Genomic DNA, 16784 nt, shown 5'->3' with positions numbered 1-16784 from the left:
CTTACTAAAAGTATAGGGAATTTGAATTACAGCTCCCAATGAGGAGATTCAGTAAACATCTTCATATGAGCTGTGTTTCTGGAGCTTTTGTGACAATTATTTTGCTTCTATTTGTTTTAATCTTCAGTGATGCTGACATGATCTCTTCTGTATTTATGGCTTTTGTAAGAACAGGAATGACAGGTTGAAGGGAGGTAGGTTGGATGGTACCAGAAGTGCCTGTTTGAAGTGGATGATTACAAAGGCAGCATCTACATGCATGCTTTCTTCCACTGATGGAAGCAATAGAGGGAGGTACTGGTCAGGTCTGGACATACTTGATCAGGATGACAACAGATCGAACAAAACACATAGGTACAGACATGCCTTGTGTTTCTTTCCAACTAATATCTGCCAAACACAAAAAAAAACCCTGTTTAGTCTACAGCCTCAGTGGGATGGGTAAGAATATTAATGAGCTGGCAGCAGACCTATTTCCTCAACTTTCTTCACGAGATTTTGAAAATTTCTCTTTGACATTGGAATTTTAAGGATATGAACAATTTTCTACAATTGCTTTAGTAAATCATCTTTGAGTAAAATTAAATCGTTTGAAAATGTACGCTTATGCAGCAGTTAAAAATGTAACTTTCTGACTGCTATATTGAACTGGATCGGGCAAATTATTCAATTATTTATGCTGTAACCACTGAGCAATGCAAAGCTATCTTACAGAACAGAGCTCCATTCTTCAAATTTCTCTATTTTGGATCAAGTTTAAGATAAACCTGATTTGGATTTTTGATGCCACTCTTTATGTAAACGTTGGACATTAGCTAATGTTGTTTTGTAAATTATTCAAAAAAATAGTTGGTTGAAACGTCCACATAGCCAACTGAATTTATTATCTGATAAGGAAGGGCAAGTCTGAGATTACGTATTATAGGTTATATGTTTAATCACATGACAGATCAAGCTAATGTTCACTATTTGGTACTTTTTTTTTAAAAAATCATCTTTCCACAAAGAAGAAGGGTTTATTTGGCAATTTGGAAATCATCAGGTTTTAATAGACACAATACTAGAAATGTTACATTTACTTTGATTAATTTGACAGGTATCATTCCCTGGAATGCCTCACCTGGAAAAGCCTGTGGCTCAACCTTGACTGCCATCTGCCACACATCTGAGGTAAACATACATTTGTTTCACATGTGAGAGAGATAGTGCTGAAAAAGTATACATAAATAATATCAGTGGCAGATTTATCTATTTCAATGCTGCTCATAAAATAATTTGAAAAATCCAACATGTCTGTGATAGGCCAAAAAGTAGATGAAAATGAGGTAATTTTATTTTTTGTTTTCCAGTTTGATTTGTCCTATCATCTGTTTATCGTAGCTTGTGCTGGAGCTGGTGCTACTGTCATTGCACTGGTGAGTAAGGTGCAGTCTATTTAGATTGAGTGCACTGAATTTCTGTTTCCAAGTCTGCATAATTCTAGTCCAAATTCGGGCTCCTATTTGTCATTCTTTCTGTCTTTAATATTTACCATTTCAATCTAAAATTGCTTTATGTAATGTTTAGTATACAGGATTTCAGGATTTTCCATACACTTCCACCCTGCTGCTGCTTCATTAGGATAAACTGTGGTTGTGAAGGATATAAGGAACTACAGGTCACTGTTCAAAAATCAGGCATTGCCCAGTGAAAACAGATTAAGCTGATGCTTTTTTCCCCTTGGAGGGTTGTGAATCTTTGGAATCCTCTCCCTGAAAAGCTGGTGGAAACTGAGTTCTTAAATATTTTTAAGGCAGAGTTAGATAGATTCCTGTTAAGTAAGAAGATGTAAGGTTATGAGGGGAAGGCAGAAATGTGGTTTGAGGTTACAATCAGATTAACAGTGATCTTACTGAATGGTGAAGCAGACTTGAGGGCTGAATGGCCTACTACTGCATTGTACACTTGTATATACGGAATGCTCTTGTATGAAGGAGAGAACTGTCTTTATTGGGAGGGGAAGAGAAATTGATGACTGAAATCGCAAACTCACGTACCAGATCTGTTGAAGATATTTAGGGCTCTCTAAAAGTTTAAACATGCACTTGCAGAAATTTGAGAAGTTACACATACTAACAGTTACAATCCTCTTGCATACACTCTCATTTTCATCTGAGATACTGCATTCCATTTTCCTCATGAAGTCGAATTAACATACTTGCCTCACTGGGTCCTTCATATGTGTACACCTTTGTCAATTCTCATACAACTATCTTTCCAGTTACTATTTCATCAAATCACAATCTCTGTCTCTCAGATTCCAAGTTCACAACCTTCCATCTCATACAGCAAGAATTTATTTAGCAAATGAGAAAAGCTCGAGATGATTTATCCTTGAAAACATGCCACTCATTCAGATTCTCACACACATACTGTAGTATGGACTTGATGGATGTATTTGCAGAAGGTGGGCTGTGAGATGTATTGGCAGGGAAATCTGGAAGTACAGTTCCCTGGACATCATGCTGAAATGTAATAAAAGGACATGGTTTAAATTTCTGGACTTGTTTCTGTCTGGCTGGCTTTTTGGTGGCAAGGCCTGCAGTAATAGACTGTACGTAGAAAGTGGATAGCTTTTGGTGGCTGTGGAGGAGTTGTGAACACGTGGTTTGGAAAAGAGATTTGCTTTCCGGGGCATATACAAGTGCCTTTGCTTCACCTGTTACATATGTAGCATTCTCAAAGCACTTGGCTGTTTAGTGTAGCCTTTTTGTTCCTTCCTTTAGTTGTCATTACTCACCCATTCTGAAGATTAAAATTAATAGTCATGAGTCCATGACATAACTGATTACACATCGTAGAGAACAGTTGTAGGAAGCAACAATATTTATTTAAAAAAAACTTAGATAAATGAAAGGCTACACCAAGAAGAATTGTTGTTTAATTTCAGTAGAATTTGAAAGTTTGATGTAAACTGTACAATTTACAATTGTATTTAGTTTTGTAGTTGTATTTAACTTTTCAACACTGAAATAAAGATGATGATCACTAAATTCATTATTATTACAATATAAAATTAATTTTGGACTGAATCTTATTGGATTTGTTTTGAAAAATGAACATTGTAATAACACAATACATTCATGACAAACACTTGGCTAAAAATCTTTGGTATTTCACAACAAAAATTGAGAGGATACTCAGGTAATCCAAAGATAAGCACCTTCAGATTAGGGATAGGTTGTGGAGCAGAACTGATTATTTTGTTGTTTAGCTTACTTTTATCTTTTCAAACTTTACTTGATCTGTTCAACCTGTACCATTCTGGTTTCTTTTGACTCCATTGATGGTGCTTTTGAGTACTCTGAAAAGGGACCACTGGATAATTTCATTACATGGTTTTTTTTCCTGTTGTGTTCTAAATGAATATCAGCAGAGACTGCAGTTTGAATTTAGTGTCTTGAACTTTGATCTGCTATTCTAGAGTAGCAGCTAATCTAGCATTTATGAACCAAATTCCTTTAGTTAGGAAAAGGATTTATTTTAGGGCTAAATATAAATGTTGATCATTATTTGTTGAACACCATCTCGATTTTACAACTGTAAGAACAATTTGATAGATGTGTTTAAAATGCTGTCACCTTGATCTGTCAAAGTTGATGATACACGGTGTTTGACTTCCTATTGTGTCTGTTGAATACAATTTGTACTGCTTGTTTGTAAAAGCTGTTTGGGGCTATGGGCTTGCACTATATAATTTGAAAATGTTACTATGTTCATTGAAAGGCACAATCTTGTTTGTAGATATTTCTGCCAAAATGAATGGATTTTATTTTGTTGTCAAACTTTATCGATAGGTGTTTATATGGATTTGCAGTGTTGTCTGGGGTGCCGGTGTCGGTGAGCATTGTCTTATCACTTTGTTCTGTTTCCTTCTACCAGCTCATCTACATGATGGCTACTACATATAACTTTGCTGTTTTGAAGTTTAAGAGTCGAGAAGACTGCTGCACAAAATTCTAAGTTGCTATAGAAGCAGTATACAGAGCTCTACGAGCCGCACTGAGTAGCTTGAACTACCACTGGCATCATGGACTAAAACAGAACTTATTAATCTGCATTTTACAAAAGAATAATTTGTAAATAGCACAAGAAAGCATCATATAGCTTCAACACTTACACCACTCTTCTTAGTGTCTTTTTTGAATTAACATGACTGCCATAGAGATGTACGGTCTGGCTATTTTTGTCTCTTAATATGGGATCACTATTTCATGCCGATCGCATTGCATTGATAAGAAAGGTTTATATATAATCGGTTGGTCCCAAATCATTCAGTTGCTCACGCACATGCCATTGCAAGTATATGCGTGTTTGTTATCAATTGATGATGAGATAGACTTAACATAGAAGAATTAACGTTTGTCAATGGTTTGATATGGAGAAATTTCACTACTAATGGTGACAAAATTTTAAAAAGTCCAAAACTGATTTGCTATGTGTTAAACACAAGAGAAATTTATTGGGGCAAAACTTGTTATGTCAAAGCTTTCCCACAATCTGCTTTAACTCCATTTCATTTTAAAGGACTCTTTCAGATCAACTTTATTCATCCAGTATTGCCAAATTGTGAGGCTTGTCAGAACTGTAAATCAATTAGTGTATTTGCCACAGGGTGACTAACTTGAACTACATTGTAAATGGTTTGGAAGCTTTAAAAATTCACATGGCTGATATATTTTAAACAAACTAAATTGGCTGATCAGTTTAAAATACCACAACCAATAAAGTGCCCAATCAGATGCCTTTCTCCTACCATTTTTGCCTTCATTAAGAGTGCTCAGTTCAATAAAAGCACACAGATCACTCAGTGAATTGTGCCTCTACAAAAAACAAATCAGTAAATTATTATTGTTATAAGGCAAACATTTTTGTAAATTTGATTTCATTATTTTAAAAAATTATAAATTCTGGTTTACCAAGGCAATGCACTTAGCAATTTTTTTTAAAAAAATCACGTGGAAAAAGTGGGTCCAATTAAATGCTGCTGGTATTGGAAACAAGTAGATTTGTGGGAATGGTTTATCTGTTTTGTTCCATTATCACGAACAGTTAAGGGCACATATAGGAGCTTTGAACATGCATGATTTGTTAAAGCAAATTTCTATTTAACAGGCAAGTATGCATTGATAGATATTTTGCACCCAGTTAAGTTTTCTAATTTTCTCATCTCTGGAATACTGTCTTCAAAAAGTTTTGATGTTATGGAAATATATAACAAACTAACACAGACTGATTACTGACTTTAAAAATACAGGAAGACAAGCTTTGTATTCTATAATAGAAAACATTAACATAAGTTTTAAAAGGGAAATAATGCAGTGACAGCAACTAAACTGCTTTTAAGATACCTTGTGCATCAAAAAGAATCTGCCTAAATTTGTTAAATGACCAACTGAATACAACCAGACCAGTGTTGGTCTTAAGAAACTGACTCCTTAAATAGCCAGATCTTGCACCTGACCCATGGCAAATGCTTTGTTTGTTGGAGCACAAGAGATTGTGAGAAATAGGTTGTTTGGTGTAAGAAGTGATGGAATATAGGTTGTCTCCTATTCCCCATTCCCATGAGTAGGGTTCTTCTGTGTTGCTGGGATTGCACCAGTTTGAGGCTTAGTATGAGAATGAGTGACTGCCCTAAGTACTAACATTTTTTCTCTACAGTTGCAGCATTGACAGCCAAGGGTTAGTACATTGTTTCTTTGTTAATTAAGTGTAACACTTGCCTTTGCCAGACATTTTAAAAATCTTCAAATGTGCCATTATAATATTTGTTAACCTCAAAACTGCATGCTTTACGCTTGTTTTTAGTCACCTTTTGTTACAAAAATTCCCACATTTCGGCATTATTTAATTTTCTTAATGCAGTATTTTGAAATTGTATGTATAGACACTTTATTGACTTTCAATCATTTTTTTCTTCATATACTCAAAATAAACATGCTTTCTTTACAAAATCGCTGCCTTTTCGTGATTTTCATCATTCTCCAGTAAAGTTTTATGCTTTTAGGAATTACATGTGTTCCTTTATTATTTATCCCCAACCCAATTTGATTTACCAGTGCACCTTCTCCTTTAGTTGGGAGGTGGAAAACTGTTACATCTGTTTCACAATCATCAGCCAACAATGGACACAACATAATTCAAGATTATGCATGCTTATTTTCTTTGCTTTCCCACACAATTCTAAGCACGATACCCTAAGCAAACTGTAGCTTAATCAGCTCATTGACAACTCATTCTCAGCAATAAGAAATGCTGGGATGTCTGATTCTGCCCCGCTGGTAACAAGTTCTAGCACTGTTCAGAATTGTAAGGTTTTGAATTATATTTAGCAAAATACCTATTTTTACAGGATGCTTCAGAGTAATCTTCAAACCTGTTTCACATTTATGCCTATTTTTCCCTAAAAATAACACAAATATAATCCAAAATTTACAAACTTGCAAGTGTAGGAATGTGCAGTACAGCATACTAAATCAATTATACAATCAGCAATATTAATAATTTAATCATTTAATTCACTGTAAAATATTACCACTTAAAAGAAAAGTTCGGACAGTTATGACCTGCCATCAATCGATTGTCATTAATTGCTTGCCCATTTAATTTGCTACTTTCTGTCAACCGACTGATTTTCCCATCCAGGAATCCCACATCTTCCTCTCTCTTCTTTCGTGACCCATTATCAATACCCCTCTGTTTTTTGCCCTCACAGTCTAGGCAAGGTAGTAATCATCAAACTATTTTGGCCAGTATTATCTATTTACTTTTAACTGCATAGCAATATTTTCCCATCAGTCAGAGCTGTTATATTCTAACTTTTATTAAGTTGGACTAGACTCTATACAGTTTAATGTAGCTAACAAAGTCTTGATGTTGCAGTTCTGGCTAATTTTGGAAGTCAAGGTAGAACAACTGAACTTTATTCAAGTTTAAACACAAGAGGTTCTTCTACTTCTTAGTTAACCACTCAATTCTTTGATCAGTCTAAGCAGAGGACAGTTTCTAGTTATGTAGCCAAGTCTGACAAACAGCTGCTCAGATGGTACAATTTGGATTATTATTTGAACAGTGAGAGGATATTCTAACCTTTATCTACATTTTGGAATGACACACATGAATACCAAAAATGCCTCGTAAGCAGTTATGCTAAAACTCCAGATGTCCGCTCTAAAGCTCACAAGAATGATGTAGCAATAGTCTCTCAAATCTCTTGCCTCTACTTTGGATCACTTTCATGAATTCCCCTGCCTTTTTCTCTTTTTGATCTTCTTTGTTCCCTATCACACCTGAAGACCTGTATTCTGTGCAGCAATGCAACATCTTTCAGTTGTTTCCTCTCTTCGTCACTTGGTCTTTCAAATTTGTAGTTTTTTTTGGTCTTTTTAATGTTAGCATCAGTTCCGCTTCATTCAGTTCTCTGAACAAATAACTGTATGAATGTAAACTCCACTATCCATTTACTTCTCTTCAGTTTTTGCAGAAGTGATTTGGAGTTAGTGACTTTAAAAACTTAAAGATTATGAAAAGTCTGGACATTAGCCTCAGCTGTGAAGTTACTTGGATTTTCTAGCTATCCAAAAATGATTGCTTTTAAACCAATTTTGAAGCCTAGTTTTCCTTCGGGAGTATTTTAAGATACTGAGACGTAGACATTCTTTCTGAAGCTTTCTGAAACCATACCAACAACTATTGAACTTCATTTTGCAGTCATTGATGTTAATTCATACACATTCCTCTAGCATTTCTGTTATCAATTTTCAGTGACAACAACATGTCAGGTTAGGTAGATTGGCCATGCTGAAATTATCCAAAGTGTTCAGGGATGTGTAGGTTAGGTAGATTAGCCATTGTAAATGTGGGATTATGAGATATAGTGGGGAGCTATGTCTGGGTGAGATGCTCTTCAGAGGGTCACTCTATGGTTCGAATGGCCTGCTTCTGCATTGTAGGAGTTCTATGATGATTCAAAATGCAGTCTTCTCTACATTATTTACATTTTGGGTTGGATTTAGGCAATTTTATACCCACATTTTTCACGAACATTCTCCTAAGAAAACAGGAATTCTCATTCATGAAAATAGCATTATATATTCCATATAATTTAGACTGTTGTATGTGCATACCTAGAAAACATCCTTTAAAAATACAGAATACTGAATTTAGTTTAATAAGACTTCATTTCTAGCTTTGGTTCATGATTTTCAAAAAACTTCAGGACATAGAAAACTGTCCATATGTCTCTCTTTAAACTGTATTTCTAGATAGAGCTTCATGAATTAGTTTTCATGTCCATACTTTTGTGTGTTGACAGCTGTGTCTTTGTATGATCCCAAATAACAGCTAAGTTGTTGCACTATTCAGAATTATATGATCTTTAGTTTTACCCTTAATTGTAACCTTGTTTTAATTAACAGCTTGGAGTAATTTGACTAGCGGCATGCTATGCATCTTGACATGCTCACTAGCCATCCTCCTCACCCTTCTCTTCCAGATCCATTTCCTCATGATTTTGTCTGCAAACTGGGCGTACTTGAAGGATGCATGCAAAATGCAAATATACCAGGATCTCAAAACGAAAGAAGAGCAGGAACTTCACGATATCCATGCTTCCCGATCAAAAGAACGACTGAATTCTTACACATAAGAACAATACAGTCCAACATTTACCAGCAGAGCCATTGAACAGAAAACCTAGCAGCTGTGACAAATCTATAGACTGCTGTGCAGTGCAGATGTGCGTCCATTAACAAGCAAATTTGCAAGTGTTCAGAACCAAACTGAACATCTTCAGTGAGCAGTTTGTATTAATTCCTCTATGACAGATCATTCCTCAGTTCTCAGTTCCTAAGATTCCAGGAAAGTGCTCAGTTTTAATAGATTTATTTTCATCATAAATTGTACTTGGAATTAGTCTTTAGGCCCCTTTTTCCATTTCTGGACTACATTCGCTGTACAGCTTCAGTGTGCTTTACAAACAGATCAACAACGGTTTTGCGGTGGGGATACTGTGGGGTGTGTATGTGTGTGTGTGAGGTTGGGGTGGTGGCAGCAAAAGTAAACTAATTGAGCTAGCAAAAAGAGAAAGAAACTAGCTTTTGGAATCCAAGTAAATGTATTCCAAATACATAATGGTTTTGCAATAGATCTCTTTCATTTTCCATATGTAATAATCTGATTTATTACTGTAGACCACAGCCTTCTTTATCATTTCATTATTAACAAATTTTTAAGATTCTAGATAGTTTAATCATGCCTGCATTTTTTGTATATCCAACCTGAAATTAGTATTTTCAGTGCTTCTAATAAGCAAATATAATCTAATACATTAACCATTTATCATTTTATATCTTAAACATGCAGTTTAAGTTTTCTATTGTTGTTCAAATTAACCAACACCACTCATTACTTAGTTTTAGCTCAGTTTTGATAGACAGAAGTGGATGATTAAATCTAGTTAACGTTATTTTACAGTTCAGGTGGCCTCATTCCTCCAGCTTTTTCTTTCTAACGTCGACAAATGCTAATTTTAGGCATTTACAATTTTCCTTTACTAAACATACTGCTAAAATTAGGACATGCAAAAGCCAGTGATTATAAATTGTTCTTATGATTTGAACTAAAATTCTCATATCTATTACAAGTTTAATTATTTGAACGAAAGTACATTTCTTCGCACATTGTTAACCTGAACATTTCCTGTGACAAATTTCATTAACAGACATTCTAGAAGAGTTATGTTAAATTCATTTTTACGTCACTTTTTGTAATTAAATCATTTTTAGTATACAGCATTCTTTCAAATTAAACTTTAACATTAACTTGGGCATATAAACTTCACTTACATATGAAGAGAAAGATTAACCAAGTTTGTTTCCAGGATTTTTCTGTGGAAATTTACTTTTCAATTTAAGTAGTTATGTGCTAATTCATTAACAATTAAATAAAAGCTATTTCTCCTAGCGTTAAGATGTTTAAAGTATTCTTGTACATTTCAGCAAGTCAAACTCTTTGTATCCAAGGCAAAACAGTTGAACATACTATTGAGCAAACAAAGCATGTGGGTAAATCTGACTTGAATGTTTGCCCTGAACTAAAAGTTAGATTTTACCCTGTTTCGTTAAGTTGCTTGAGCAGAACATTTCTATGCATTGAAATTGCATGGTTTAGAATCACCTTCTGTAATTTGTCTTTTATAATCTGATAAGTAAACTATTTTCTATTGTATCAGTCATCATCTTTCTAGTGTTCCCTTCCAAATGGCCAATAAGTCATTTGAGTTAAAATTTTATGTCTATGCAGATGCATGACCTAAGCCAAAGATATCAATCAACAACCTGGGGGGCAGAAGCCACAATTCTCTTTTTTGCTCTTTATTTTGTTATCTGGAGCCTGTTTTGATTTCTTCCCACCCTCTTATTTCTGAAATGTGTGTTTCTTTCATTTTCCTTTTCATACTATCCACGTGTTATTTTTAATTAGCCTTTTTCTCTTCCGGTTTCACTTTTACCTCAACAGGTTTACTCATGCGCAATAAGTTACTACACATATAAATATCAGTCTCCGAAGGTAGTACTAGCAGGTTACACTACAGGCCGTAGCTGAAAAATACAGACCTGAAGGGATAAGTTTGTATCAAAACTTATTTAACTTTTTCTCATACTTATATTTTGCAGCGTTTTTGCATGAAAATTGTATCAATATAATCACAATGTTCATTGACTAATTAAGTATTTTGAAAAAGATGTCTTTAGACAGAACATTATTAAGAATTAAATATTTATATGAATCCAATTAAAATTTCAAGTGTACAATGGATTACATTCTGCAGTAGATCTGTGTTGTAGTTGGGTGTATTTCACCAGAAATTGTCATCACCTTCATCATGTGAAGCTGCAGAACTGTAAAATGAAAATGTCACTGTAAGCAACGAACAGCCGTATAACCAATATTATTCCCTTTAGCCACAGTCCTCATTAAGACACAGTTTTACCTGGAGGAACTTGAAGCTGAACCTACACTCATCCAGACAAGTAGGGAATATTCAATCCTATTCCCGATTTGTATCTTGTAAATAGTGGACAGGCTCTGGGAGCCAAAGTAAATCAGTGCAAAATTATAATGTCTTAGCCGCACAATATTTATGTTCATGATCCTTAGAATGTTGACATTGCTAAATTGCCAATGGTTAGATTTTCCCCTTGCTAGGCATGGCAACTATTGTTTGCAATCATCAACCCAAAGCCTGAATGCTGTCCAGGTGTTTTTGCATGCAGCTTAACTGTTTTAATATCAGATTCCAAACACTTGTAGTTAGATTTTAAATATGACTCTGAACATAAATAGCATTTTGTGCAATGGCTTCAAAGCTATAATTGTTTCAATTGGAAGGAATGATGACTACTTTTCAGTGATGTTAATTCAGCAAAACAGACATAACTACTGGATATTCCGGGGATTTTAAATCTACATGGGCTCGGACACCTTAGAGCATACTCTGCTTCGAGTCCTCACTAAGGGCTTGGTCATCTCTACAATAATTTATTTCATAAGGCTTTAAAGTTTAAAAACGTATGGAACATTGATCTGTAGCAGAATAACTTGTTGCTGCTAATTCAATCATGGTACTTACCGAAGTGTACAGTGACAGCAATACTTTGAAAAGCAAAGACAGACTTAACTTATTCAGCAAATTTTACTGGGCAAACAAGTGAGTTGCACAATTTGCTTTGCCCTAATAAATATGATAGATTATTATTATTTTTCTATTGCATCTTTTAGAAAGCCCTGTGACGTGTAAATATGAAATTGGGATTTTCTCTTACCTGCCCGCTTTTCCATCTGACAATGTTTGGAGTAAAGAACTCTCTTCTACTTCTCTTTTAGAACTCTGAAAAAAACATTTTGCAGTTATTGCATTTTAGTGGGTCTATCTCAGTACAAAAAAAACTAAGCAACTTACATTTCTGCAATACCTTTAACAAAAATATTGTCCCAAAATACTTTGTACCTCTCTAATCAGGCAAAAATGTACATTAAGACAGAGCTATCTTGGGGAGGAATGGTTGGAAGCCAAGTAAAGACGCATATTGTCAAATGAAGCAAAAGAAAGGTATAGATAGTGTTGTAGGCATGAGGAAGTCAGCATTAAGGAAAGGCAGGGTCAAGATCACAACATTCAAAAAAAGGAAAAGTTAAAATTTGATCACAGAAGGTCTGGAAACCAATATAAGTCAGTGAGTATACACAACTCGTAAAGGATAGATGAGTAACAGAATTTTGTTTAAGCTGATTAAAGATGAAGACAAAACAGGCCAGAACAGCACTGAAATATGCTCAGCACTGTTTCATTGGCAAATGAAGTGAGTTGCTGTTTAGGATGACTGTTGCTAGACAGATGGAACTAAGCAATGTTTGCAATGGTGAGTTCAGATTGAGTTATTCAGTAAGTGGAAAAACTTATTTTAAGCAATCTAGGTGCTATTTTGCCATGTCATTTTCCCTTTGAAAGCTTCTCTACCAAAAGCATAGCGGACTTCTATACCTCAACTGCTAATGGAACACTCAACTACATCACAATCATCTTCAGACTAAATTACTCCAATGTTTTCATGGCAATCCTCCATTTAGCAAGAGCATGAGCTCAACCAAACGCTGTTTTCATACTCTACACTAAGTATCTACTTGCCCCCATTCTTGTTGTGATATTTCTTAATTGAGGGATGGTGGGCAGAAGCCATTCTAAGAACTGTTAAATAAACACTCTTGACATAATTTATGTTACCTATTAGAGGATTTGCTTTATTCAATATTTTAACTCAAATTTGAAACCACTAGGAACTTTATGAAGAGTTGTTCTGTGTACTGGGACAAATCGCAAATGTCTCCAAACTTTGCTCCTCATCCAAAAGAAATGTTTAATTAATATTTCTAAATTGAAACTGTAATTAGTGTAGAACTTTATTAAAATGTTCAATACCATTTAACAAACTGACAACAAACAGTGTCACCTGGAATTTCCTCAAGGACACTAATGGAGGAGTGGGAAACACCTGGCAAGAATAATCTACACAAAGTTTCATGCCTTGAGGTTTCCTTTGAACCACTGACTGTCACACAAATAAAACTACAAATTAGAGATGAGTAACAAATGCTGGCCCAGCCAATAAATCCAACATCCCACAAACAAAGAAAATCCATTGATACCAAATTCTGAACTTGCCCACAGAAACAATACTGTAATATCGATCTTAGTGTTTTGTGGTCCAGATCAACTTGGATTTATCAGAGACAGCATGTTGTGTTACACCAGAAATGATTTGAAGTTATCAAATTCAAGCCATTTTATTGAAATATTCAGAGTTTCGACATAATTTTGATAAATTGATTATAACGTTATTTGGATTGATACTCAAATAAAACATGAATAGTCATTACAAACATATCATAACTAGCTATAAGAGGATGGCACCCAGTTGAAATATTACACTGCTTTGAGTGAAGGAATAAGACTTGGATTGTTTATGCAAATGTTTGAGAAACAGTGCACTCCCCATTATTCCACTCTACTTTCACAAAAATGAGATGATTATTCTACTTTAAAGAGCATCAATTACATCAAATCACCTGTTCTTGCATTTCTTCTTCCTTCTGCTGTTGAATTATTTTCATATATTTTTCAAGTGGGTCTGTACTTGAAGCTGGCAATTCTGCACCTCCTGAAATCCACTCCTTTGATCTTTCTTTGTTTGGCTCTATCTTCAGTATTTCCTCCTTTAAGGTGTGTAAAGTTCAAAACATTAAGATCATAATAACCAAAAAGAAAAGTACATGTTAAAGAACAAAACTCATTTGAAAAGCAGCTCTGATATAGGAACATTTTGATATTGAAGATGATGAAATGTGAGTTGTATTAAATAAATGTAATCAGCATTTTGGAATTTCCACTGATAGCAAAATTTACAGTATTAATTTATAGCTGAATAAAGAGGCTACAAAGGGATTTTAAAGTATTTAGTAACCCCAAACATCATGAGGACAACTTGATAAAAGCAGCTGGATGTGGCTTTGCACTTGTTAATTTCCTGCACATTTCAGATCTTGGCTGGGAGATGAAGGTTAGAAGTTGAGTTACGTATCAGGTAGACAGAAAAGATATGTAAGCTATTCTAGAATATCCACTAACAACTGTTTATAGAATAACTCTTAAACCTGAAATGATTCAGGGAATGATCCAGAAACTGTCCAATTGACCCATCAATTTGTGCTGATAATTTTCTCAGTATTATCTGATCATTCTGGTTTTAATGTTGACAAAAGTTGAGAGAGCTAACCTCAAGAAGGAGGTACCCTCTCTCTCTCTCTCTCACTAACTGGCCTTGATCAAACTGGAGGACCTCCCAATCACCCTCCAACTTCCCCCCACAGTGCATGGTCAAGACCTCCATTTAACCCGGTGGAGCCCTGATTCAACACCCAATGACTGCATCCTAAGTTAATTCCACTACTTGTCCTCCAAACAAATAATACCTAATAGCTATGAATTTTGAAAATTCTCCCAGTATTGCTCACCGTTCAGTTAGAGTGTGAACTGGACTATTTCAGATATATTTTTTCAGTTTTTGGAGTTGGGTGTCACTGTCATTGTTTACTTCATGAGGTGGTAGTAAGTTTTGGAATCTTAGTGGTCAGAATGGTCTTTCTGATAGTCCTTTTGAAATGCTTTCCAGAATCACCAAGCCACTTTTGTAAAATAGAAAGAAAATATGGAATGCAATAGATAGCAAACGGCAAAATGCTAACTGTAAGCATCTCACATATATAAATAAAAACATTTTCACCTTTTCCTGTTCTAGGAATTCCAGATGTCTCTGTTCCCCTTCCATCGCTTCCTGTCTTTCCAGGCACTGTTTGTCTCCATCTCCCTGCCTCTGATGTTCCCATGTCTTTTCTTCTTCTTTGCCCTTCTCCTTCTCGCTGCCCTTCTCTTCTTCAGGATTTTTGAATTTACCTGCACCTTATTAGAACACATGTTACAAATAACTCAAATACTCTCTAAACTCTTAATTGGTGAGATCATAGTTCTTCAACCTAGGAAACAAATGACAGAATAGATTGATATGATACATTACTGTGTTCCTGACTCTGTAGTCACCAACTTAATTTTTTGGTTTAAAATTCAGTCTATTTTTTCTAATCAACCTGTTCCGAGATGTTATTACACATCCCTGAAGCAGCTGGGACTCGAACCCAGGTCACTTGGTCTAAGGGTAGGGAAACTACCATTACACCACAAGAGATCAAATCACCAACTTGGATTTTGCCTGATTTGTCTAATTAATAAGCACAGAGTACTACTACCATCCAATTAAAGACAACAGGCAGAGTCTTGAAGCTAGAGGGGCAGAAGGACACCCTGAGCATAGTCACATCTTGCCATTGCAAGCAGAGGACAGAGATGCTTTCAAAAGACTTGAAATTTGAAATGACCACAGCTGCCAAGGTATTTGTGTGGAAGATAAATCTGTGACTGCAGCTGTTGTCTCTGTCACCTGTCAAGATCTGGTCTTAATTGACGTTTTAACAAGCTTAACAAGATGTGTATCAGATTTGGAAAGATACTGTCCCTGATCTTGCCTTCCCTAAAATGGCTCTAGCTTGGGACGTTAAATCATCATATGCAATACATTTGCTTCGTTCCAGCCCTATGTTTGTGTCTTCTCCAGCAAGTGTGACTTGAACCCAGGGTTTTCGGGCCCAGAGGTACAGGCATGATCACTGCGTCACAAATACACACAAAAACGTATGTGTTTGCTCTTTTGCCAGATTTGATTATTCAGAGTTCCTTCATATATGGGATTTTGATGAGTCATACTGCATGGAAACAGACCCTTTGATCCAAACCAGTTCATACCAAACATAATCCCAAATTAAACTAGTCCCACTTGCCTCCTCCTGGTCCATATCTCACCAAATCTTTCTTTTTCATGTACTTTCTGCACACGGACACGAGTCATTTTATATATTAATGCAGAGGCGCCAGACTAAATCTATCCTGATCAGCAAAATGCTTGTTGTACATATTACGAACAATCCATGCAATGCAACACTAAATGCAGGAACATTTTTTACCAAGACATTACTATTTTAATCCATATGAGAATTTGTCAAGTTTTCATAATTTTTGTTCTGGAATGAAGCTACAATCTGCATACTACATTGTTCCTACAAAATAAGACAAATTTTCTCCGAGTAGATCTGCCAGACCAGATCTGCTATCCACTGAAAACAACAGCCCTCAGAACATTGTTGGAAAAAACCTTTGCCAAACCTTTTCATCTTGCACGCATCAAGATCATTCACAAGAAATACTAATGTAAGAGCAAAACAACAATTATACTGTATGAGTGCAGTGTACTGATTGGTAAAGACATTGCCAAGGAGACTGCACCAGTTCAGAGATGACAGTCAACTGCCTAACTTCATTTTGTTTAAACCAGACATCGAGCCTCTGACTGGCCAAGTCATTGCCCAGATAAATGAACGAGAGATTGGATGTCACCAGTTGAAACTGATGCAATGGGTGTACATATTCTTTTTTTTTGAAAAAGAAATGGGCCTTAGCAACATTCCCTCTAATTTTTCTGACACTGCACAAACCTCTGAGATCCACACACAGCAACACCTGCAGCGCAATGTGTAGCTCAGAGGAAACAATGAACCCTAATACTAACATATGTAGG

General features: G+C 35.5%; 2 protein-coding genes across 5 annotated transcripts in view; one reads left to right on the top strand and one right to left on the bottom strand.

Moving 5' to 3' along the window:
* gpm6bb (glycoprotein M6Bb) overlaps positions 1 to 10759 on the top strand; it is a 167701-nt gene extending 156942 nt beyond the window's left edge. Inside the window, exons 5-7 of one of the 3 annotated variants that reach the window (XM_048540258.2) lie at positions 1097 to 1170; positions 1350 to 1415; positions 8537 to 10759. In XM_048540258.2, coding sequence (XP_048396215.1) covers positions 1097 to 1170; positions 1350 to 1415; positions 8537 to 8689 — 293 coding nt within the window. In that variant the 3' untranslated portion in view covers positions 8690 to 10759. Of the gene's footprint in view, positions 1 to 1096; positions 1171 to 1349; positions 1416 to 3921; positions 5997 to 8536 lie in introns of those variants that run through there. The other 2 variants (XM_048540259.2, XM_048540260.2) reach the window with 2 other exon arrangements.
* The window catches only part of ofd1 (OFD1 centriole and centriolar satellite protein), a 77728-nt gene continuing 63861 nt past the window's right edge, over positions 2918 to 16784 (bottom strand). The window contains exons 20-23 of one of the 2 annotated variants that reach the window (XM_048540255.2): positions 14883 to 15058; positions 13669 to 13815; positions 11868 to 11932; positions 2918 to 10943 (exon numbers count right to left, since the gene is read on the bottom strand). In XM_048540255.2, coding sequence (XP_048396212.1) covers positions 10901 to 10943; positions 11868 to 11932; positions 13669 to 13815; positions 14883 to 15058 — 431 coding nt within the window. In that variant the 3' untranslated portion in view covers positions 2918 to 10900. The remainder of the gene's footprint in view (positions 10944 to 11867; positions 11933 to 13668; positions 13816 to 14882; positions 15059 to 16784) is intronic. The other variant, XM_059650377.1, reaches the window with a different exon arrangement.

The sequence above is a fragment of the Stegostoma tigrinum genome, chromosome 12 (genome assembly GCF_030684315.1).
Source record: "Stegostoma tigrinum isolate sSteTig4 chromosome 12, sSteTig4.hap1, whole genome shotgun sequence".
Classification (NCBI taxonomy): Eukaryota; Metazoa; Chordata; class Chondrichthyes; order Orectolobiformes; family Stegostomatidae; genus Stegostoma; species Stegostoma tigrinum.
Note: the sequence above shows the minus strand (reverse complement) of the source record. Positions and strands in the feature narration are given on the sequence as shown.